This window comes from Petromyzon marinus, chromosome 6 (genome assembly GCF_048934315.1).
Source record: "Petromyzon marinus isolate PM22_M1 ecotype Great Lakes invasive population chromosome 6, UKy_Petmar_22M1.pri1.0, whole genome shotgun sequence".
NCBI lineage: Eukaryota > Metazoa > Chordata > Hyperoartia > Petromyzontiformes > Petromyzontidae > Petromyzon > Petromyzon marinus.
The window spans coordinates 2966559-2991740 of NC_133672.1; the positions used below are offsets into that span (position 1 = coordinate 2966559).

At 48.8% G+C, this 25182-nt stretch overlaps 1 protein-coding gene across 1 annotated transcript; it reads left to right on the top strand.

The window, feature by feature from the left end:
- The first annotated feature begins 1632 nt into the window (after positions 1-1632).
- On the top strand, positions 1633-24461 carry LOC116939662 (ankyrin repeat and SOCS box protein 2-like). Its single transcript, XM_032948360.2, has 10 exons — positions 1633-1833; positions 4012-4304; positions 8288-8392; positions 11189-11358; positions 12431-12586; positions 15303-15548; positions 16786-16957; positions 17757-18318; positions 21004-21157; positions 22049-24461. The coding sequence occupies exons 2-10, from the start codon at positions 4036-4038 to the stop codon at positions 22189-22191; spliced, it is 1977 nt and encodes a 658-aa protein (XP_032804251.1). The 5' UTR covers positions 1633-1833; positions 4012-4035; the 3' UTR covers positions 22192-24461.
- The last annotated feature ends 721 nt before the right edge of the window (positions 24462-25182 follow it).

The following is a 25182-nucleotide window of genomic DNA, read 5'->3' on the forward strand; positions in this document are numbered from 1 at the left end:
CTGTCCACGTGTATCCAGACACCCGGATATATAACAAATGCGCTCCTAGTGGGCATTACTGGTAGGAAACGTAGTGGACTGGAAGCCTAACCGGGATTAATTCACAGGAGGCAGGGGATTAATTGTGTATGTCTGTGGATGTCTGTCCACGTGTATTCGGACTCCCGGATAAAATGGGAGGGGTGGGGCTGGGTGGAGAGGGGAGGGTGGGGAGGGGAGGGTGGAGAGGGGCTGGGGAGGGTGGGGAGGGGCTGGGTGGGGAGGGTGGGGAGGGGCTGGGTGGGGATGGGTGGGGGGTGGGGAGGGTGGGAGGGGTGGGGGGTGGGAGGGGTGGGGTTGGGTGGGGAGGGGCTGGTCACCCCGTGGTGCCCTTATATAACTCAACGTTTAACCTACTCACGCCGGCTTGTGCCCGCCCTCACAGTCGGGAATATTTGCGGAATACACCACGTGGTGCCGCCGTTGACCCTGGCCCCGCCGTTGACCCTGGCCATTGACCGAGCAACCCAACGTTCCTACCAGCTCCCTCCGCAGGAATGTGTTAAATGAACTAGTCCGAGGCTCCCTACCCTTCACCAACCTGCACTGACCCGCTTGGTGAAGTATGGACAAACGACTGACACGACGCAGGGAGGTTTTCGTCTCGAAGTGGATTGACAAAGGGCCAATATTAGCATGAGCAGTGTGAATCGTAAACTGTAATGGTACCACATCTCGATGATAGTACTGCATACTACATCGGGCATCCAAGCACACACGGCCTCCCTGGTGAGAGGTGTGTTGTGTTTGGCCCTGGAGATTACTGCATGATGTTTATAAATGGAGCTTATTGTCCCTAGCTGTCCTCTGTGTGCATACCTATTTAATTAATGTGCTGTATATATGTACATCCTTCTCTATTAGGAAGCCACTGGGATTCTGCACTTTTAAATTTAGATTGAAAACCAATTACTTTACAAGTGCTTCTTTGTGTTTAGTTTGTTGTCCTTCCCCGCACCTCCAATTAGCACGGTTGCCTATGTACGGTGCGAAAGAAGTTCAACATACATACAATACATGCGTTCCAGCCAGCTCCCGCAACACTCCACCGACTCTGGCCTCCTTGGTCCGACGTTTTTCTCCCCCTGCTGGGGCCTGCCGTTCCTGAAGAAGCTCTCAGCAATCGGACATCGTGCCATGGCCTGGCAGCATCGCGTTTTCCGCTTTGTTGCAGTGGTTTACGGTTCGAATCCAGCTGCCGCCATGGTTATTACAGCGGGTGAATTCGCCGTAACAATTACGTGCCGTCTGCTGCACAGCGGACGATAGCGATCCCGTGACATCATTCGCGAGATGAGGCCGTTGGGTGCGGGCGTCGTGGTCCAAATTTTAGCAAAAATTTGACAAATTACTGCACCCGCATATTCCCCAATTGGGATTATGGGCCGTAATCATCGAGCCCCCCTGCTATATAACAAACTTGGCAAGTACCTACTGAAAGAGGGTCACGAATAATAATAATAATACATAATAATGCTTGTTTACTAACAATAATGGTACAGACAGAAAAAATACATCGGAGGGCTACTTGTACAACACTGCCGCGCTTAGGGAATCAATAAAAAAAAACATATCTGGAAGTATATGGAACGTTCTTACGGCGAGCAGGGTCATGCGCTCTGCAGCTATTTCGAGGCGGCGGCGGAGGAGGAGGAGTTGGCATGTAAACACACACCCGACGTTCTCGCTATAAAAGTCCCCCGTGCCAGAGGCCCGCGCCCCATATTCACCCGCTCGCTGTGTGCGCGCTCCGAGCGCGGCGACACGGCCGGAGAGAGACACAGAGAGAGAGAGGTACGGCGGGCACCTCACGCATGGCACGCACGCAGCAGCGAGCCGTAACGTTCGTCCGTGCGCGCGCAGAGAACCCACGCGTATGCGCACACGTGCACACTATCACGCGCACGTGTAAGCGAGTGAGTGGCACACGTGGAGTAAAAAGGCACTTGCACACAGAGGTGGTGGTGGTGGTGGTGGCGAAATGGGGGAACTCGACAGAACTTGCTTTGTTCCCTCCGTCCTCGTTCAGTTTCTAAAACCCTAATGAGGTAACCGAAGAGGCATCGACGAGGGGTAGGAGATGAGGCGCGATGTGGGGAGGGTGAGACAATAGAGACGCAGAAAATATTCGGGTCGAGAGAATAATTGGCTGCACGTGTGATGTTGTCGTGCTCGTGTCTGTTGGCGTTTAAATTTCGAGGTGATCTTTGATGCACGCCTACGCTTGTTTCGTGAATCCGGAGCACCTTGCGCTGCGACGGGGTTCATATGCTTTTGCTTTACTAATTTAAGTCGTAGCGTCACCACCGCTTGCAACGTGCAGCGCTCACGTGGTCGTGATAACGCGTGCAACACGGCCACACACGCACGTGGAGTTCAGAGCCATAACATTTACTCATAGCGGAGGAATCCGATGAGCTATAAAGCGTGCAGGGTATAAACACGGCATGCGTACAGGGCACCGCGTGTCAATTCGCAGCCAACAAGAAGCGGCCACAACGTAGCGAACCAACACTGGGTTTGTAACAATCAGTCTAAGCTGTGATAACGAATACAAATTCAATGTTGAGCGGTGCATGGGCTTCGGAGGCAAACGAAGTGGCCAGTATCAACTAAAAACAAGTCGGGGACGGGGGGAAGAAGACCCCCCCCCCCCCATACATACGCATGGATTCGGTCGCGTTTTTAAACATGCGTATTTTTCCGTGGAAGTGTTCAAGCAGCAGTAACGAAGCCGATGAGTAACTATTGGAGCAAGGCGCGTTCGCAGCATTACATTCCTTTTGCTCTGGTTTGCGTTTGCAAATTTTTTGGGCGGTACTTCTTGTTTAACCTGGTCGGTTTTCAATGGAATACGTCCCTAATAGAAACACAACCTCGTACAAACGTTCGTCTTCAGTTAATCTTTAGGAAAGTTGATGTGCTCAGATGGAAAGCGTCAAAACTAGCGTCGAACCGTGCAGAACACTGTTAACCGCTGTCATGAACCCGAACATAATTATTTTCATCCGGAATTTTTTTTTTTAATTCCAAAAATTCAATTATCGGTTTTAACCGGTTCGTAGCCAAATTTGTGTCGTGGGTTATTAAAAGTGAAACCGATCGCGATCCCTGAGCCAAGTTCACTGTGAGGACGCTAGGGGAGGGGAGGGGGACGTGGGCACACCTGTCGGAGCAAAAGTTCTGCACGGAGGTCGGCACTCGCCACAGACGACACGGTGAGACGACCCTACTCGAGACACGGACACTCAACACAGAGACACTTAGAACACTGAAGGACACACGGCACGAGGTGGCTGTTCCGCCGACGAGTCGAACTTCATTTTCTCTTAACATTTCGGAGGAAAATTAATCTGGCCAGGGTTAAGCTGGAGCATTTGCTGGAATATATTTAAGTAAATAATGAAATCAAATTCGAGGTACTGTACCGCGTACTGTTTGGTGTGATTGCTCGCGGCGCGTGCACTGTTGCAGGTGCTGTTCTTTTGAGATCCAGAATATGTCGTAACCGGTCCAGGGTTCGCTTGCTTGGATATGTGCTGCTGGATAATATTGGCCGATTGCCTAGCATCGGATTACACGGGTATTAGGCAATCGGTTAACCAGAACGAAACCGGCCATTTTCAACCGAGCCACATAACTGGTGTAATATTTTTTTTCAGTCAACCCGAGCAGTATATATGTTATAATAAATTTGTATTCGTGAAATGTTTGCCATATGTAATATTAGCGCGATGAACAATACCCCAATAAAGCCCTTATATATGGCGCAAACGAATGAAAGTAAACGCTGTCGGGAACGCATCCCCACGTATACAATGGTTATAATGACCCCTATTAGCGCCGATTCGACGAGCGCTCACTTATCCAGGAACGCATCTAGAGCGCTATGCGAGGTCTGCCTGTAATATTAACAAAAAAAACCGTGCGAACCACATCCACACTCGCATTCCCCCCGTGTACCCCTTGCAGGAGGAACACAAAATACAGCACGCGATGGCCGCTGGACTGCAGCGTCACAGCAACGCGCCCGGCTTTGAGAGCGCCGAGCGCATGTGCGTGGAGGAGGACTACTCCCTGTACGGCAGCCTGAGCGAGGATGAGCAGATCTGCCTCGCCATCGAGCAGAGCCTGCAGGAGCTCGCGGGCAGAGGCGCGCCGCCGCACAAGCCCGGCGCGGCGCCCGTGCTCGCCGTCACGGGCAGGAGCCATGCGCCGGCCGCACCGACGCATCGCCCCCCAGCGGCGAACGACGTGGCCAGCAGGTGGTGGGGGTTGGTGGGGGGGGGCGAGGGGATGTTGGCAAGGGGGTGGGAAGGGGTTGTGGCAGTATATGGGGGGAGGGGGGGCACGAGGGAGTTCAGCAGATGGGAGCCCATAAGGGGAATGTGGCAGCGGGGACAGCGAGAGTGGGCCGTGAGCAATGGGGGGCACAGAGGGGCACAGGGGGCAGCAGGTGTGGGAGGGGGCAGCAGGAGCGAGGCCACGGTGGTGGTAGAGTGGGGGGGGGGGGGAGTGTGTGCTTGAAAAATGTTCAACTATTCACTTTGTCCAAAGTAATACGCACGTATTCTTTGGGTCTTTCGGTAAAGTCACGTAGATAGGTTCAAAGAAAATAAGATGAATAACAAAAAACTACATTTATTTTCTTTGAACCCATCTACGTGACTTTACTGAAAGACCCAAAGAATATGAATTCCTGCAGTCACGAAAGCTTTAAGTCAATATTTAATACGCATGTGTGCAAATTAAGTAATCTGGCTTCCTAACTGGGGTATGGACAAATGTATATATATAGTACGCTCCCCCACCCAGTTTGCCAAGTCGGGGGTGCTGTCCCTTCTCCCTAGTGGCACCGCCTATGGCAGCACTGGAGAACCTGGGCATGGTTGTAAAACTTGATCTCATTCGGGTTGCGGCCACACGGGACCCACCAACTTCGAAGCGGCCAGCAAAGAACGTCCATCCACCACCGCGTGCATCTAATTGGGCACGCCGAGGGAATGTTTTCTACGTGGCAACAGCGGTGTTTCTAATTTTAGTGCGCTCACTCGCTTCCCTGGCCTCTTTACACTTTACCTGGTCGATGATCACTCCCCCCACTGATTGTTGGGCAACGCTAAGGCGTGTGTGTGTGTATGCGTGGCTCCACCAAGAGGTATTAATTTGCGAGTCCTATTGGCTCCTGAGTAAATGTGTTCCGCCTTTCCCTGGCCGATGGCGTTGCGCCTCGTCTGGTTGTGATTCCTGGACATTGGCGCGTGACTTGATTTTGAGCCGCGCGTTGAGGGCAGCGAGTTTGAGAGGAGCTCGAAGCCGAACGTGAAACTGAAGCTGGCCTTCTCATATACGGCTTGCTCCCAGTGCTCGCCGCCTCCTCGGTGACCATGCAGAACCCGCTCTGAGGTTTCACGGCTTTCTATTTGAGGGAAGTGCGCTATTCTTGGGCTCAACGTTTCGCTTTTTGGCAGACGTGCCAAACGTTAAAGACGCAACCCTGAATATATAAACAGCGCTCTCGATACCCAAGCTGTGTCAGACACGAGTTTGAAACTATGTTTATAGAAAAACGTTTAAAGCTGTTTCCAGGGGTAGCACGATGACTCTGCAGCGATGTGACGTGTACATTGTGATACCTCAAGACGTGTACATTGTGATACCTCAAGACGTGTACATTGTGATACCTCAAGACGTGTACATTGTGATACCTCTAAGACGTGTACATTGTGATACCTCAAGACGTGTACATTGTGATACTTCAAGACGTGTACATTGTGATACCTCAAGACGTGTACATTGTGGTACCTCAAGACGTGTACATTGTGATACCTCAAGACGTGTACATCGTGATACCTCAAGACGTGTACATTGTGGTACCTCAAGACGTGTATATTGTGATACCTCAAGACGTGTACATTGTGGTACCTCAAGACGTGTATATTGTGATACCTCAAGACGTGTACATCATGATACCTCAAGACGTGTACATTGTGATACCTCAAGACGTGTACATTGTGATACCTCAAGACGTGTACATTGTGATACCTCAAGACGTGTACACTGTGATACCTCAAGACGTGTACATTGTGATACCTCAAGACGTGTACATTGTGATACCTCAAGACGTGTACATTGTGATACCTCAAGACGTGTACATTGTGATACCTCAAGACGTGTACACTGTGATACCTCAAGACGTGTACACTGTGATACCTCAAGACGTGTACATTGTGATACCTCAAGACGTGTACATTGTGATACCTCAAGACGTGTACATTGTGATACCTCAAGACGTGTACACTGTGATACCTCAAGACGTGTACATTGTGATACCTCAAGACGTGTACATCGTGATACCTCAAGACGTGTACATCGTGATACCTCAAGACGTGTACATTGTGATACCTCAAGACGTGTACATCGTGATACCTCAAGACGTGTACATCGTGATACTTCAAGACGTGTACATCGTGATACCTCTAAGACGTGTACATTGTGATACCTCTAAGACGTGTACATTGTGATACCTCAAGACGTGTACATTGTGATACCTCAAGACGTGTACATTGTGATACACCTGACCGTGATTTTAAATGTACATTTTGTATAGAAGCTGCATTCCTTGCGCTGGACATGCCAGAACAAGTTTTTAAATTCACTCGACCGACATCGGAGGGGTGGAGTGGTGGCCGGCGCGCTGCCCCATGAATCCGGCGAACGGAGTTCGATTCCTGACCACGGCAAACCTTCAGTAGTGGCGATATTAGAAACAGTCCTGCCCTGCACCCCTTCGTCAAGCCGATGTGGTGACCAATGTGGTGAAGTATGCTCAAACACCATGCCCTCACCGCCCAGCCGGGAGGCGTTCATCCATCGGTGGATTGAGCATGACCGATTTCTTTTCAAATCTCTGCTAATTCATGTTTGACATGAGGTGATCACCTCCGTTTACCACGGTTGGCTACATACATTCAATGTACGTGGTATGCCCTCTAGATTGTTGTGTTTTGCATGTCGAGCGATGCATTTTGTATGACACCCGCATGGCTGGAGATTTGTAAATGTCATAATTTCTTGGGATTTAACGACTGCAAGAATAAACTTAAAAATGATGAATTGGCGAAACATCCCAATCTGCCTGGAGAAAGAGAAATACATGGTCTGGGTGTAGGTGAGGATTTTTTTGACAAATACAAAAAGTATTTAGAGAGGTCTTGAAATCTGACTTTGTGGCATATTGACAACACGTGAGTGGGAAAAAAACCTGCGATTCTTCTGTCACGTGATGTATATACCCGTAAAAGTCGAACATATGAACATGGAAGGGACCTTGATGATATATATATGGCTGTGAAGCAGCGACACGAATGCATAGATCAGATGTATGCTGCGGCTTCACCTGACCGAGATCACGCTACATCCTGCAAGACTATAATTAGCCGTTAGTATGTTTTTCTCCATGCCTAACTTACGAGTCACTTACATACACACAAGCCAACCCCAGCTCCAGTTCCCAATGACACCGCCGAAAAACCCTCGTGCACTTTCCAACAGTGCAACTTGAAAACACAGGTTCACTCGGGGACAGGTGCGATCCCGTTTAGGGGTTGGCTGGCACACTTAACTCGAAACGTAGACGATGCAAACAAGGCGCTGGTGTCGATCTGTCACGCACTGACTGGTCGTGTTTTCCATTGCAAGCGTCCGTAGTCTACCCGGATAAACAAGAAAGTGTGAGAACAAGAGGTGTAATTCGCATACATTTTGCTGAGCTGTGAAACTCCGAAATACGCTATAGACCATCGAGTTTCCCGTTGTTGTAAACTTCAATTCGCTACCTTTTGGCGTTTCAAGATTCTTGAAATGCGCATCAATCGAATCGGAAAGCTGGTTCATGCGCGTTAAAAGACGCCACTTTCCGTTTGTCAAACTTTAGTTGTGCATCACAGCTAAGTTCACTTAGTTATTTCAATCAAGGGACAGGGCAGGGCAGTGGTGCAGTGGTCACCACCACCTTCCCCGCCCACATGTTCCTGCGAAATAAAATGAACAAAAATCCACCGCAGCACCGGGGGCCGCTAAGAGTCGACTTTAACCCCCCCGGGCTAGGAACGCGCAACCTCAGCACTCTTGCTGTCCTCGGCGTCGATCGCGATGCTGCTGTCCCCTTGCATGAGAATCGCTGACGGAGCGCCGCTCAGCTGACTGACTGCGCGCATGCGGATTTCTCCCCCCCCCCACCCCGTAGGAGCAATCAGAGGAACGAGCAGCAGACTACAGAGGGGCTCGCGTCACGGCAGGGTGCCCGCTACTGGCGCTCCCTCCCTCGCCAGATCATTCTGGAGCATCGGGAGTGAGTGGTCGCCCTAAATATTTTTAAAAACCGCGTAAATATTAAAACACAATTTTTTTTACTTGCATGGTAAAGTTATTGATTTTTTTGTATTTGCTATACAGACAGATAATACGACAAATCGCTAACCTTAAACACCCAGTCGTTCATAAAAGTCGAAGGCGGTATAGTACTATAGTAATAGAGCAAGTGCAGAATCACTGGACCGGAAGTGGTAGCTTGAAAGCATTTAGCGCGGGGCCCTTGAAAGTGCGGGGCCCGTAGCTACCACTACATGTGTAGCTACCACTACATGTGTAGCTACCACTACATGTGTAGCTACCACTACATGTGTAGCTACCACTACATGTGTAGCTACCACTACATGTGTAGCTACCACTACATGTGTAGCTACCACTACATGTGTAGCTACCACTACATGTGTAGCTACCACTACATGTGTAGCTACCACTACATGTGTAGCTACCACTACATGTGTAGCTACCACTACATGTGTAGCTACCACTACATGTGTAGCTACCACTACATGTGTAGCTACCACTACATGTGTAGCTACCACTACATGTGTAGCTACCACTACATGTGTAGCTACCACTACATGTGTAGCTACCACTACATGTGTAGCTACCACTACATGTGTAGCTACCACTACATGTGTAGCTACCACTACATGTGTAGCTACCACTACATGTGTAGCTACCACTACATGTGTAGCTACCACTACATGTGTAGCTACCACTACATGTGTAGCTACCACTACATGTGTAGCTACCACTACATGTGTAGCTACCACTACATGTGTAGCTACCACTACATGTGTAGCTACCACTACATGTGTAGCTACCACTACATGTGTAGCTACCACTACATGTGTAGCTACCACTACATGTGTAGCTACCACTACATGTGTAGCTACCACTACATGTGTAGCTACCACTACATGTGTAGCTACCACTACATGTGTAGCTACCACTACATGTGTAGCTACCACTACATGTGTAGCTACCACTACATGTGTAGCTACCACTACATGTGTAGCTACCACTACATGTGTAGCTACCACTACATGTGTAGCTACCACTACATGTGTAGCTACCACTACATGTGTAGCTACCACTACATGTGTAGCTACCACTACATGTGTAGCTACCACTACATGTGTAGCTACCACTACATGTGTAGCTACCACTACATGTGTAGCTACCACTACATGTGTAGCTACCACTACATGTGTAGCTACCACTACATGTGTAGCTACCACTACATGTGTAGCTACCACTACATGTGTAGCTACCACTACATGTGTAGCTACCACTACATGTGTAGCTACCACTACATGTGTAGCTACCACTACATGTGTAGCTACCACTACATGTGTAGCTACCACTACATGTGTAGCTACCACTACATGTGTAGCTACCACTACATGTGTAGCTACCACTACATGTGTAGCTACCACTACATGTGTAGCTACCACTACATGTGTAGCTACCACTACATGTGTAGCTACCACTACATGTGTAGCTACCACTACATGTGTAGCTACTTGTGTTGTGTGTGTGCTTGAGACTCAGCACCCGGCGACCCGAGTTCGATTCTCGCTCACGGCCAGCGACCAGTGACGATTATCTGAAACGGTCATGGGGCCTCTCCTAGGTCGACTCAGCCTCAAATCAGTACCTCGTGTGATGTGTAAACATCGCCACTGGGGAGACAACGACGGCCAGGCGTGGTGTTGTCCACCCACTCCATCGTGTGCCGTTCCGGCCTTCATAGGTGCTGCTCGCTAACAGCACTTGCCCCAAAAGTCTGTTAAAGGCTATACGGGGGATCTTTATCTTTGACTCACCACCTGGCCTGAAATACACTCAACTCTCAAACCGCCTCTTCTGTCTCTCTGTAGCGGGAGGTTACGCTAACGCTCGTAAAGTCAACTTTAAATCTAAAAGTTGTGTTGCTGTAGGGACTTGCCCGGTAAATAAGAAACATTGATAATTCATCGATTAAAAACTAAGCTCCCGATGACGTCATTGCACTTGACATCATCTCGCGAAACAACGCATTGAGTGCCGTGTGAGGTCTCGTCTGGCTCGCAATGTAACTAACCATACCATGATTGTTTTTCTTACTATTAGCTTATTTTACCAGGTAAACTCTACTGAGCTATATAGCTCTTTTTCAGAAGCGCCCCGGTCCACATTATAGCTCAGAGAAGTGGCTTATCATCACGTGGAAACTTATAGCAGTAGCCAAATACCCTTAAGACGCACGTTTGTAAATGCGGAGGGGAAAAAAAACCGGAGGAGAAAAATCCACGCGACCACGGGGAGAACACGCAAACTCCAAATATACAAGCAGGCGTCAGGGTCGGGACAATGCCGGATTAAGCTAGTGCGGGGCCTGTAGCATATGCTATAAAGGGGCCCTAAATAAAAAAAAACACGTAAACATTAAAAAAAATACTTTCATAGTAAAGTGATTGTATTTTTTTTTATTTGCGACACAGCCAGATAATACGACAAATCGCTAACCTTAAACACCCAATCGTTCATAAAAGTTGAAGGCAGTATAGTACTATAGTAATAGAGCAAGTGCAGAATCACTGAACCGGAATTGGTAGCTTCAAAGGATTTAGCGCGGGGCCCTTGTAAGTGCGGGGCCCGTAGCTACATCTGTAGCTACTTTTGCTACGAGGATAATCCGGCACTGGGTCGCGATCGAATCCAGGCGAGCATGATAATTAATATCTTACCGCCACGGCGCCCCTGTTAACTGTCATCGCGCGTCTGCGTGCAGGAGCACCGACCCGGTGTCGCTGGCCATAGAGAATGACGACGTCTCGATGCTGCAGAGGATCATCGTGACCGGCACCGACCTCAGCAAAGTCCAGGGCCCGGACACCGTCCACCCGGTCCACGCGGCCGCCTTCCTCAACAAGCCCCGCTGCCTGCGGTTGCTTCTGCAGAGTACGTGTGGCCTGAGTGGACGTGCTCCCACCATGCTCACCCCCCCAACCACTGCCTTCACCACCCAGACCTCACTCCTCCCACCCTCGACCTGGGAGCTCTCACGCTCTATCGTCGACGGAGGCCGTCTCCGTGCCATGTCGGTCACACGGGTTGCTCGACTCTACTCCACCATGCTTGTCGGTGCGGGTCAGTACGTACGTGTGCACTGCATGCTGAACTTATTTCGCGCCGTGCGTTAGGGGCCGTCCATAAATGACGTCACGCACCTGGGGGGGGCGGGGGTCAGACATTTGTGACGATGTGTGACGATGGTGGGGGGGGGGGGGAGTTTGAGAAATATGACGTCACATCAAAATGCGCAATTTTAAATAAATAAAGAAAACACGTTCTACTTAAATGGACTTTTTAATCAATGGTTTCTCCTACAACATCGGAGTGCAGCGCCACATTAAATACGCACTACAATGACAATAGTTTAAAGCGATTTGAAGCATGTTTTAGATATTTTTTTGGGGTGGTGGGCAGAGCTTTGTGATGTCATTTGAGGGGGGGTCTGACTTTTTGTGACGCCGTGTGACGAATGGGGGGGGGGGGGGTCAAAAATCGTACAAAATCGCGTGACGTCATTTATGGACGGCCCCTTAGCCAACCGTGCTAATTGCAGGTGAAAGTGGCAGGCTTGGGACAGGTGCTGATGTCAACTCAACACTGACGTTCGCAGTGGCTGGGACTTGAACTCGGGTTGTTGGGTTTTTAGGTCGGAGAGTGCTAACCACGACGCCGCCACGCGTAGCAGCAATTGTTTACCTTTGTTTGATCAGTGGGGTCAACTTTAGGACTGCTTTTTGTGTTTAGTATGTTGCCCTTCCCCGGCACATCCGATTAGCACGGTTGGTTACGTACGGCTTGAAAGAAGTGCAACGTACAACCTATTGGTGCACGGTGGCGTTGTGACCCGTTCCTTTCCGTAGACGTTCACGTCTCTGACCTCTACACATTTTTACCTGTACATCAGTGCCCCAGCGGCTCGGATATGCGACGTTGCACCGCGCGTGTTTCTGGAACCCAGAGTACCCGCAGCTGGTCAACCTCCGCTCGCGTAACAACGAGACTCCCCTGACGCTGGCATCTGGCACTTGCAACCTGGAATGCATGAAGGTGCTGCTGGGCATGGGCGCCTCCCCGGACGAGTGCCAGAGCTACAAGGAGACGCCACTGCACCAAGGCAAATCCGCTCGCATGTCGCTCTGAATATCAAGGGAGGGAGTTTATCAGTTTCATTTATTAGGTGTAGCCCTGTGAGCCATGCGGCTCTTGACTCGGGTGCAACCGCAACAAACAAAAACACGAACGAGGAACATCTTCAAGTGACTACGCACAAACAGACAAAATCCCGGAAATAACAGCTAAGTCTTCCAGAAAAAAAACACCGCATTTCAACGCTGTGTGCAAACATCCCAGTGGGATGCAAGTCCAACAATAACAACCATAAGACAATGGAGATTAAAGTTATCAGGGAGGAGACATTGATCACGAAGTCTTTAGCGTTTTTCAAGGCCGATTATGCGTGACCGCGACGCGATGATTCCGCTTCTTGTGCAAGGCCAGCACGTTGAAATTAATTTGAATTAAGTGCACGCATATCAATTACCTGGCGTACATGAATATCTTGTTCTCTGGCAAGCTTGCATAAGTGGAAAACGAGAACCGTCAGCTGCGAGCAGGGATGTTGTAACATGTACCCATTCATGGACTAAATTAGATGCATTTGTAATTTAATCGTGCACTTAATAATCAATTAATTGCGATCAGTGCGTACTATATGTTAATAAATAAACGTTCACATTAGATGTAGCCTACCGACACACACAAATCTGTATGAATAAAGTGAAACAAGCGAGACGGCAAGACAAAGAAAAAACTAACTATTCTTGCAACTCGCCCGATGATGCTGGTTGATGTAATTACCAGCGAAACGTCGGACTACTCAAATTGTAAATGTTGTGGATTTACTCTCCAACATACCGGTGGGCTAAAGTAGTAACTAATTGGCATATTGTTTACGGGAAAAATCCCTTACTAATTGTCTGTGTCGGGTGGTGGAGGGTTACGACACAACATTTATCCTTACCCGATCTAACCTAAAAACCTTTATTATGAATAATATTGGTCGCGAAAAGCCTACCACGTGGTAAACCGAAGGAAAAGGGGTTTGCGAGTCGAATTGCTGCCGCGAATCGCGACGGGTCGTCAAGCTGACACGGCGATGAATCGTGTGGTGTGACCACCCCCACACTGCACTCAAGAGTGGCGCTGGGATTAATCTCAAGAGCGTTGCGCGATTCTCAAGTCCCAATCACGGCCACCTCGGCGGGAGTTTTGCTTCTCTTGCACAGCGGCATGCTTCCAATCAATCGTGCTGTAAGTTACGAGCTGAACACCGTCGCGTTCGTTGCAGTCTGCTCACGTGTAGCCGACGAGTTGCCGTACCGTGGAGAGGTTGTGGTGCTACAACCGAGAGCCACGGGGTTGCTCGTAATAGTTCGGCGACATTAAAAGTGTGTGACGTTTAAATAATTTCCCAAAATCAACTACCCTCGCCAGCCCCGCGGGACCGTGGTTTAATCTATATTCATGTCTTATTGATCTGGTGCCCGTGGATTCACGTTATGGGATCTCGGTCCTGATGTAAGGGACATACGGTTGTTTGTATGAGAAAAATAAGAATTGGTTTTACCCTTTATGGCCATAAAACGGTTGTGTTAAGATGTTCAAACACCAAATATAAACCTTTTGCAAGGAATCACGAAGTCTGCATTAACCACACACAGTACCTGTGGTGAACATGCAAACAAAACACGCTCTGATAATTATCATTTATTATAATAAATGGCATTGTCTTTGAAACGTATTGGTCTACACCAGAGACAGCCTTCTTTAGGGCCTTGTCTCACCAGTGTCAGACCAGAGAACGCCAATACTAGAACGTCATACTTTGATACTGGCAAAAAGGTCCCATTATTTTACGGTAGTTGGTGTTGAGTCGACTTCTCCCCCTAGAGGGCACCATGCCCCTTTGGGAACGCGGACGAGCCGCGAGCGACACCGCGTGGATTGTTGGGCACGACGCCGTTAGCCGAAAGCAGAGGGAATGCGTCAACGCGAGACCCATTGCGCGTTTTGTTGTTTGCTCAATGTTACTGATGAATATTAATAATAAAAATAATAACAAACAAAAATATCCTGACAAAAAATATGAACAAAAAAATACACTCACAAAAAATACACTAACAAATTACAAAAAAGTATCCAAAAAACTCAACGTCGTAATAAGATCACGAGGCGTCACTAGGGGGTAGCCAAAATGTGTTGAGAGAGGAGGTGGCTTTTAAATGTTATATTTTAGATGTGTTTTTGTTGAAAGCTCCTTTCGGTGAAGTCTGTTTTACGGCTATTTGAACAATAAATGAGCGCATTGGTCCAGATAAGAAAACAAATGACACAGCTTTTTTTCTAAGGCAAACTTCAAACTGGAAAAAATGCATTCTCCAAAGACAGGCTGTGTCAAGTACATGACTTAAAGGTAAAGGCGCAGCCCTGCAGTTGCATGCTCATGGCGCTGCTGGCAGAAGGGCCTCCACTCGAGGGCGCTCTGGACAGCCCCCCGAGATGGTATCTTGGCCTACTCTTCTACACTGGCCGGGTGTCTTTTAGGAGGTGGGAGTACCCACACCTTTATCCCGCCACTCGCAAACTACCGATTGCATACCCAGTTCCACTGCAGGGTGGACAGAAGCGGAGATGGAGGGGGGCGGTGATTTAATCCATTTGTACCATTGTTCAAACTGCTAAGATACGCATGTAAAGTGTATTTTTGTTTCTTTGTAATATATCTGCGTTCGTAGTCCCACCGTGAACGCTCCAACTCGTTGTCCCCGCAGCCTGCGAATGTGCCAACATCGAGGCAGTCTCGCTCCTCATCAAGTTCAACGCCAATGTCAACTTCCGCGGCAACCACGGCCACACGCCGCTGTACGAGGCAATCTCCAAGAACAACCTGGACATGGTGATCCTCCTCATGTCCGCCGGGGCCAAGATGAACGTAGCAAACGATTACGGTGTCTCGCCGCACTTCGTCGCGGCCGAATGTGGCCACCTGGCCATCCTGAGACACCTCGTGAGCCTTGGTATGAGCACGTATGTATGTATCCATCCATGCACGTGTGTTTCTATGTATATATGCATGGACGTGTGTGTCTCTGTATGTCGAACTTATTTTGCACCGTACGTAGCCAACCGCGCGAATCGGAGGTGCCGGGGAAGGACCACGAACTAAACACAAAAAGGAGTTCTCAAGAAATAAGTTTTCAATGGAGATTTAAAAGTGCATAGTTCCAGTGGCTTCCTAATATGGGAAGGAAGAGCGTTCCAGACGGCGCGCGATGCGGTGACCGTCTTTTATTTCGATGGCTAGCCAAAAGCCGCTGCTGCGAGGATGACAGGAGTTTGCGCGATGGTTTATGCGCCTTGACGAGATCAGCAAGGTATTGTGGTTCTTTTGAAGAGAGCACTTCGTATGTAATGAGTGCGACCAGCAGGGCATGCAAAACATCGTGTTTGTCGGAGAGCGTTCTTTGGAGGCAGGCCTGGCAAATCGGGGAGTGCGCAATGGTAAACGTTGTACGTTAAATCTCCACTGGATAGGAATTATAAGGCGCGAGATATATTCCCAGAGTGATTGATGGTCCGCTGATTTTAATGTGTTTAGAAATGAGTAAAGTGAAATTTGTCAGCGAAAGAGGCGCTTTCAGAATTTCAAAATAAATAAAGCAGACAATATGCCCCCTTCCCATATCTGTCTCCCGGTCATCCCATCGACTAGATGGCCTTCTGCGAGTGTTTTTTTTTATTTTCTCCAGAAACTTTGGTTTAACGTAAACGAACTGTGGACTTGTTTCGGCATTCAGGGTTACTTATATTTTCCACGATGACACTAATGATTATTGTGTTTCTCGAGAATGTCTTTTACAAATACACTTCGTCAAAATGCATATATTTTAATGATTTTGACGGAAAGATACGGCAAAGGAACGCCAACATATTTGATTAAAGCAGCGCAGTTAAATGTGCGATCACGAACCCTTTCCCGTTCCGATGACGTACGTGTACGTCATCCGTTTTAAAAGTAAAATAACTTTATCGGTACCGAGGCTCTCACAAGGCCACGCGGGAGGGCGTGGCACAATTTGGCGCCAGCTATCATAGAGTGCGGTGTGGGCGCTACAGTTCTCTGCGGTGAGTACAGTGTCTTTCAAAACGACGGCGCTACGCCTCTCCAAACAAAATAAACATACTGAACTGCTCGCACGTTCCGAGATTCAGGGTTATTAACCGGTTGAAACATTCCGAAACGGCCGCCTGCAGGTGCTGACATCGACACGGAAGCGAGGAACGGAGCGACGGCCCTCTACGAGGCGACGAAGAACAACCACGGGGACGTGGTGGAGTTTCTGCTGTCGGCGGGCGCCAACGCGAACAAGCCCACCAAGGAGGGCCTGCTGCCCCTGCACATCGCCGCGTCAAACGGAAACGAGGAGTGAGGCCCCCGCGCACCGTGGCGGCTCGTCGGTGGTGGTTGGGGGGGGAGGGACATTGGGGCCGGTCGTCACTCACGGAAACATCAAAACTGAACCTGATCAAAACTTACCGGTTCATTTTTAAAGATTATAGTTCGTATACACCGCCACCGGTTTCCCCCCCCCACACACACCCACAACGGCTTCCGTGCCTCCACAATACTTTTGCCACCTCGGCACCACCGCTTTCATTTAGCCGATGCAACTTGATTTCATTTCACCTTGTGTGTAAAAAGAAAAAAAAGATGCAGGTTCTTCCTATCATCCTAAAAAGACGTGGTCACTCCACTGCTGGATGATGGCCTCCCCATGCCGCCACCTCCCCGCACGATCCTGGCTACGCGAGAATCAATCCACCCAGCACCCGCGCATTCGCTGATATCATAGCTCCGTCTCCACGGTGGCCTGCCTCTCAGACGGTGTTCCATTCCTTGGCTGCCACTCCGTGGCCTATATAACCCGATTTTATTGAATCTTACGTAAAAATCAAGTAACATTTTTTTTGTGTAACTGCTGTGCCTACCTTTTTACGTTACAGTCATGCGTTTTGTTTATGCCTGTACCCTTCATCTTTCCCGTTTTGTTTCTCTGCGGCGTTTTCGTCCGTTTTTTTAGGTAAAAAAAATATGCGTCGCAGTGTTCAGAGTTTTGAGATGCGATACGCATAAAACGAAAACGTATACTAAAAATATATTAACACTTTTTTTTTATTTTGACCACCCCCCCCCTCCCCCATTTGTCCGCAAACCACCCACACAGAATTGTCTGCCTCCTGCTGCCCGTCACGAAAAAGGCTCGCATCAAGCGGTGCGGCATCAGCCCGCTGCACCTCGCCGCCAAGAACGGCCACTACGACGTCCTGCAGATCCTCATCAACAGCGGCTTCGACGTCAACTTCCAGCTGTCGGACGACCACTCGTTCTTCTACGAGGACCGCCGCACCACCGCCCTCTACTTCGCCGTCGCCACCACCGACGTCGACTGCGCCGAGCTGCTCCTCGAGTCCGGCGCCGACCCCAACCTGGACCCCATCAACCCGCTGCTCGTCGCCATCCGCCTCCACGCTCGCCCGCTCGTCGGGCTCCTGTTGGCGCACGGGGCCGACGTGAACGCGTGCGTCGCCGCGCACCCGACCGCCTTCCCGGCCGCCGTCATGTTCTCCCTGCAGGACCTGCGCACCCTCCAGCTGGTGCTGAGGCACGGCGTCAGCGGGGAGGCCTGCTTCCGATGCCCCTTCGGCGGCGGGAAGCACCCGCCCGTGCCGCCGAAGAGGAGGAATTCGGACGACACTCGGGCGAACGCCCAGCCCAGGGTGGTGCACGTAAGTGCCCCGGCGTGTCGGGCGCGCCGGGGCGGAGCGTGCGGGAGAAGCGCAGCGTGTCCGTGTGTGGGGAGCGGTGGTGCAGCGGTTAGCGCGACGCTGGGCTACAAGCCTGGCGCCCCGGGTTCGATTACCGCTCACGGCCAACATCAGTGACGATTATCTGAACCGGTCCTGGGACTCCCCTAGGTCGACTCGGCTTCAAATCATTACCTGGTGCGATGTGTAAACATCGCCACTGGGGAGATAAAGACGGCCGGGCGTGGTGTTGGCCACCCACCCCCTCGTGTGCCGTGCCGGCCTTCATAGGTGCTCGCTAACAGCACTTGCTCCTACAGTCTGTTAAGGCTATACGAGGGATCTTTGTCTTTGTGTGTCCGTGTGGGGAGCGGTAGTGTAGCGGTTAGCGCGCTGTGCTATGAACCCGGCGACCCGAGATCGATTTATCGCTCACGCCCAACACCGGTGACGATTGTCTGAACTGGTCCTGGGCCTCCTCCCCTAGGTCGACTCAGCCTCAAATGAGTACCTGATGCGGTGCGTAAACATCGCCGCTGCGGAAACAAAGGCGGTTCGGGTATGGTGCTGGCCGCCCACCCCCTTGTGTACAGTGCCGGCCTTCATAGGTGCTGCTACTTGTAACAGCACTCGCCCCAACAGTCTGTTAAGGCTGTGAGTGGGATCTTTGTCTTTGCATGTCTTTGTGCCTATGTGACCGTGTCCGGTTTGGGGTGGACGCGTTGGGGGGCAGTCGAGGATCGAGTCTCGCCAACCTCGGCAGGGTTGAAGGGCCCTGGGTGATGCTCGCACGTGTGACTGCCATGCGAGCATGGTGCAGAAAAATCCAATGCACTGGGAATTGTTTTGAACCGTGTGGAGAAGCCCTCATCCAGCGGTAGGATTGATAAGCAGGGCCTGTAACACCTGCATGTGTATTGAGGATATTCAGTTTCGTTATGCGTGCATTGTACACATTGTGCTGTGCTTTGGAGTTGTTTTAATCTAACGAGAGCCAGTGGATTCATCAACACCTTCATCCTAATCATCCATGTTTTATCCACTGCTGGATGAAGGCCTTCCCAAGTCATCACCGCTCTTTGCGGCGATGTAACAATCCATAGGCCTTGCTCCTGCTCCCGAGCTAATCCCTGGTTTCTCTAAACTCATCCGGCCGGCACAAAGGAGTTGCTTGGAAGCTTCTCCAGTCCAATTAGAAGTCCTGCGGTTTGTTTGGATTATTGTGGCACAGGTAAAACCCATTGGGCAATAAACGCTCATTTTTCAATCAGGGACCTGGTGACACCAAAGAAACTCGGTTGTGCGTCAGCCTGGTACAACCAAGACAAAGAATACAGCAAGGCTGATGGAACACATCACATACAAAACGTATTACCAAACAGCACCGAGGTCAGAAAGATTGCAAAAAAACCAAAACTTTGAGTCTGCAAACACAGAACGATCAATTGCACTTACATGTGTAAGGGATCGAGCCTCTTAGCTACTACTGAGAAGGGATCCATATCATCCTCCAGTGTAGCAGGTCGTGCTGACATTGCCATCCATCAATATAAGGCAAAGGCAATTCTCGCCGAGTGTAAGGATTCAACAGTTAAATTTCGATTTAAAGCTTTCGTGACTGCAAGGATTCATCTTCTTTGGTTCTTTCGGTAAAGTCACGTAGAATAAGAATAAAATAATAAAATAAAACAATAAAATTCTCACGACGTTTCGGCCACAACACAAGCGGCCTTCTTCAGGTGAAGGAACAAGAAACTGTCGGGACGACAGAGCTCCAATGAACGCTGCTACAATTCGTAGCGTCTTTTAAGCTGGTTGAGAGAAGCGAGGCACCTTGATATGTTAACCCCTTTGTCAAGGTGCCTCTCTTCTCTCAACCAGCTTAAAAGACGCTACGAATCTTAGCAGCGTTCATTGGAGCTCTGTCGTCCCGACAGTTTTTTGTTCCTTCACCTGAAGAAGGCCGCTTGTGTTGTGGCCGAAACGTCGTGAGAATTTTATTTTATTTTATTATTTTATTCTCATTCTACGTGACTTTACCGAAAGAACCAAAGAAGATGATTCAACATTTATCGGGTGATACTCTGGTTGTCAGAGGGCAGAGCAGCAAAACCTATTGTTGGACTGTACTTTGGCCTCACGTCTATGCACCTCGCCTTCGCCAAGCCGCACTGACGAGCGTAGCGAAGTTTTAGTCAAATAAATTCCATTAACTACGCAGGTTGACAAGGCCCTCATCCAGCAGTGGATTGGCAAAGGGCTGTACCTGTGCAAACGTGCTGGATATTACAAAAAAACTCTATTTAAAGTGCAGGCTCCATCACAGTACGTTTGGCACCTGCAATAAAAGTTGCGTGGCATCTACGATGGCGATGGGTTAAGCAGAGAAGAAAGAAAGAAGGAGGAGAATAAGAGGTCATCGACGCCATCGTTAAAGCAAAACAAATCAAAGCGCACAAGGTGCGTGACGCGTCGCGAGGTCGCTTGTGGACAAGAGCAACTCGGCAAGGGAAGGGCGTGAAGGAGGATGGCGGAGGTCTTTGTCCAGCGGTGGAAAGTCACAGGCCGACGACAGCAACAACAAACAACAATTGCGCGCGTGGCGTCTCCGGCGTAGGTCGCTGCGAAGGGGTCCTAACGCCACGGCGCGCCGTTCCGCGTGTGCAGTTCTGCGAGTTGCTGGTCTCCGACGAGCTCGAGTCTTGGGCTGGGCCGATCGTCGACGTCCTCCTCAACTTCGTGACCAACGTGCGCTTGTGCTCCCGGATTAAGGAGCAGCTCGATAGCTACCACGAGTGGAGCCCGATCATCGAGATGGCAGGTGCGTGGCTCGGCTCAGTTCGGCGGTGCACGTTGCCCCCCCCGCCCCCCCCGCCCCCCCCTTCGCCTCCTTGGCGGGTCATTTACGCGCTGCGTTTCCGTACGCAGGCCTTTGGAAAAGGGGGGCTGTGGAGAGAGGGGGGCTGTGGAGAGAGGGGCGCGCGCACTTGCGTCCGATCGATTGGGCGGCCGTGCCTGGAGGGGGAAGTGTGCGAGCGACCGACGCGGTCGAGCGTCGTCGCTGCGTAGTTGTTGGGGGAAGAGTATTTTTTCCCTTGACGGGCGACAAAGCGCCGTCGATTCAAATGTTTCGATCTGCCGAGCGTAGTGAACTGATTGTGCTGAGCCTTGGGAGGGGGGGGGGGGTGGAAACAACAACAAACTCGTGCTTAAACTTTAGCCGTCCGTCATGGGTACTGAGTTGAGTTATTATACAACGTGTTGTCGAATACATTGTATTGTATAATAGCACACAATGTACTGTTTTTTAATACATTTAAGTGGACTTGAGAAATAGTCAAATGCAGATTCATAAAACTGAACACACGTCGTCAGATGCCCGTTGTTCACACCGCTGCTCGACGGATAACAATCCAAAAACATAAAATATCCAGATGTAGATGTTTTAGGTGCTTTGAAGAAGCCCCATTGCCCGAAATGTCGCCCATATTTTAGGTGCTTTGAAGAAGCCCCAGGTCACAGTGGCATTGACAAACACGTTGAGTTCTCAGTTTGAAAGCATATCGAACGCCTCGGTATTTTCCTGCCACTCTGTATTGATCTTCCGATAGCAACTGCACACCACGCACGTGGGTTTGAACAAATTAAAAAAAAAACGTCCCGGGTGTTTATCTGTGCCGACGGTAATGCTCCGCTCTTTGTGCTCCCGCAGAAAACCCACGTCCGCTCTCCCACCTGTGCAGGATGACGATCAGAAGCATGTTTAAATCTCAACGCATGCGCCTGATCGATTCGCTGCCTTTGCCCAAGAGACTGCGAGACTACTTGCTCCACAAATACGGAGAAGACGACTGAGCATACAGCGAGAGAAAAAAGTATTTGATCCCCTGCTGATTTTGTACGTTTGCCCACTGACAAAGAAATTATCAATCTATAATTTTAATGGTAGATTTATTTGAATGGTGAGAGACAGAATTACAACAAAAAAAACCCAGAAAAACGCATGTCAAAATGTTATAAATTGATTTGCATTTTAATGAGGGAAATAAGTATTTGACCCCCTCTCAATCAGAAAGATTTCTGGCTCCCAGGTGTCTTTTATACAGGTAACGAGCTGAGATTAGAAGCACACTCTTTAAGGGAGTGCGCCTAATCTCGGCTTGTTACCTGTATAAAAGACACCTGTCCACAAAAGCAATCAATCAGATTCCAAACTCTCCACCATGGCCAAGACCAAAGAGCTCTCCAAGGATGTCAGGGACAAGATTGTAGACCTACACAAGGCTGGAATGGGCTACAAGACCATTGCCAAGCAGCTTGGTGAGAAGGTGACAACAGTTGGTGCGATTATTCGCAAATGGAAGAAACACAAAAGAACTGTCAATCTCCCTCGGCCTGGGGCTCCATGCAAGATCTGTTTTGCAGAGGGGTCAAATACTTATTTCCCTCATTAAAATGCAAATCAATTTATTACATTTTTGACATGCGTTTTTCTGGATTTTCTTCTTGTTATTCTGTATCTCACTGTTCAAATCAACCTACCATTAAAATTATAGACTGATCATTTCTTTGTCAGTGGGCAAACGTACAAAATCAGCAGGGGATCAAATACTTTTTTCCCTTACTGTACATTTCACGCCTCACGGCGCGTCTGTGCCATGACTGAGAGCAGGCTTCTCGCTTGATAAGGGGTGGCTGTGTGTTCCACTGAGGCTCATGCTTTCCAGCGCGAGCCATCCTTTCGTGCCACCGATGTCAAGTGTATTGGTAATAAAGGTTTTGGGGTAAGATCGCGTAAGTATAAATGTTGTGTCGTAACCCTCCACCACCCGACGCAGCCAGTAAGGTTTGTCACGTAAACAAAACGCGCCAATTAGTTTACTACTGCAGCCCACCGGTGCGTTGAATAGTAAATGCACAATATTTACAATTACATTGCTGATGTGCGAGCCATCCCCGAAGATGATGTTTAAGTCAGTCAGGTGTCATATCTTCTTCTCCCCTCGGGTGCAGTACAACCCTGAAGCCGTGAGCTCATGTGTACCAGAACTATGGTCGTTTCGTCAAATGTTATCTGCAGTTCCACACATCCATTATACAGGTTTTTTGGGGGTTAGATCGCGTAAATTATATAAACGTGTCGGTAAACCCGCCATCACCCGACACAGCCAATTAGTAAGGTTTGTCACGTAAACAGAACGTGCCAATTCGTGTTAAACGGTTCCACACATGGCCACAGCATGCTTGGGAGCTACGGAAAATCCAATTGTGCGGTAATTAATCCTGGGATATGTGATTGTACAGCAATCATAACACAGGGTTACGAATGCAGCGATGCATTGATTCGTCAATTCAGATTGATTGTTAGGCTTATAATTGTCCATGTGTTGAACTGTGCATGTAATGGGCTGCTAATTTTGATCGGCATATCATCCTCTATCCGCTATAACCCTGGATCCACTCGCGATTCTACGTGAATCACAAATGCGAAAGAAAATGTAATCGAATCTCGAATCTAATTGCGGCCCCATGTGGTAACAATTCATAGGGGTGCTTTATTACGTGCCTATCACATGTCCCGACACTATAGGGCCGATACAGTATAGGGCTTTGAGCTTCAGCTTCAAAAATGTGAAAGTAATATATTATGAAATCTGAATTGTACGCTGCAAATACTTTTCAACAGTGTAAATAACTCCATAGTAAGTTGTGCCTGGATTGTCTGCATGTAAACAAGCTGAATTCAGGCTAATAGCGTTAACTGGCTTGCTATTATTAAGCACCGTATGTGTACTGTTTATATGCGGTATACGATCATCAGGATTTACTTTAAATCACATCTAAGCTATAGACTTCTACAACTTATTGGCACGAGCATTGTAAAGCCATACCTTTAATGATGTCTACTCTATTTTATAAGCTGATTATGTACATTCGTTCTATGCACAGGCATTCTTACGATGGCTCTCTGCACTAGATGCGAGCATTAGGATTTCATTTTACGTTCAATGTATATTTTATTTTTTACTTGCATTTTTTATTGCATAGAAATCATCAGTCAGTTTGTAATATATCCAAAAGGCAGTGTTGTAATGTGCAATAAATGTATTTTCCTTGGAAACGCTCTTATTTGTTGTGTTTAGTTTATTGTCGATCAATCAAGCGTTATTTTTAATAACACTTCGTGCAAAAAAAATGCAATACATAGTGCTTTACAGGCATGAACAATGAAAGTGAAATTGTAGGCAAAATTAAATCACGTCACAAATTTCTAGGAAAGTCATGCAAAATAACACGTTAAGAGAATCCTAATTAAAAGCATGTTTAAAAAAGTAAGTTCTTAGATATATTTTGAAAGTGCTTAATGATTCTGAAGCCCTCCAATCCACTGGCAGGCTGTTCCACAGGCGAGGACTGTGAACGCTCAAAGCCGCCGCTTCTCCCCAGGTTTTTGGTTGCCTGGCCTTTGGGAGGGATCTTGTTGGTTCATATCTCAAAAGGATGGAAGACATGTATACAGGTGCCAGACCATTCAACGACTTAAAAAAAAAACCAATAGAATAATTTTTTAATCAATTCTACGACTGGCTGGCAGCCAATGCAAGGATCGTCCAATGGGTGTTCCTTAGGTGCGCTTCCCGGTTTTCGTCAGTGCACGTGCCGCTGCATTCTGAATTAGTTGCAGTTTACTTATTAATTTCCAGACAGGAGGGCATGACAGTAGTCGAGTCTGCTGGTGATAAAAGCATGCATCAGTCTCTCAGGAGTAGACCGAGAGCGAAAAGGCTGTACCTTTGCTGTGTTTCTGAGATAATAAAAGGCCGTTTTTGGTGACATATCTAATGT

Bases quoted from the DNA above. Each gene is read 5' to 3' on its own strand.
- LOC116939662 (XM_032948360.2), top strand. From the start codon at position 4,036: ATGGCCGCTGGACTGCAGCGTCACAGCAACGCGCCCGGCTTTGAGAGC. The intron at 16,958-17,756 runs GTGAGGCCCCCG...CCACCCACACAG, and splicing joins GCGTCAAACGGAAACGAGGA to AATTGTCTGCCTCCTGCTGC. The intron at 18,319-21,003 runs GTAAGTGCCCCG...CCGCGTGTGCAG, and splicing joins CCCAGCCCAGGGTGGTGCAC to TTCTGCGAGTTGCTGGTCTC.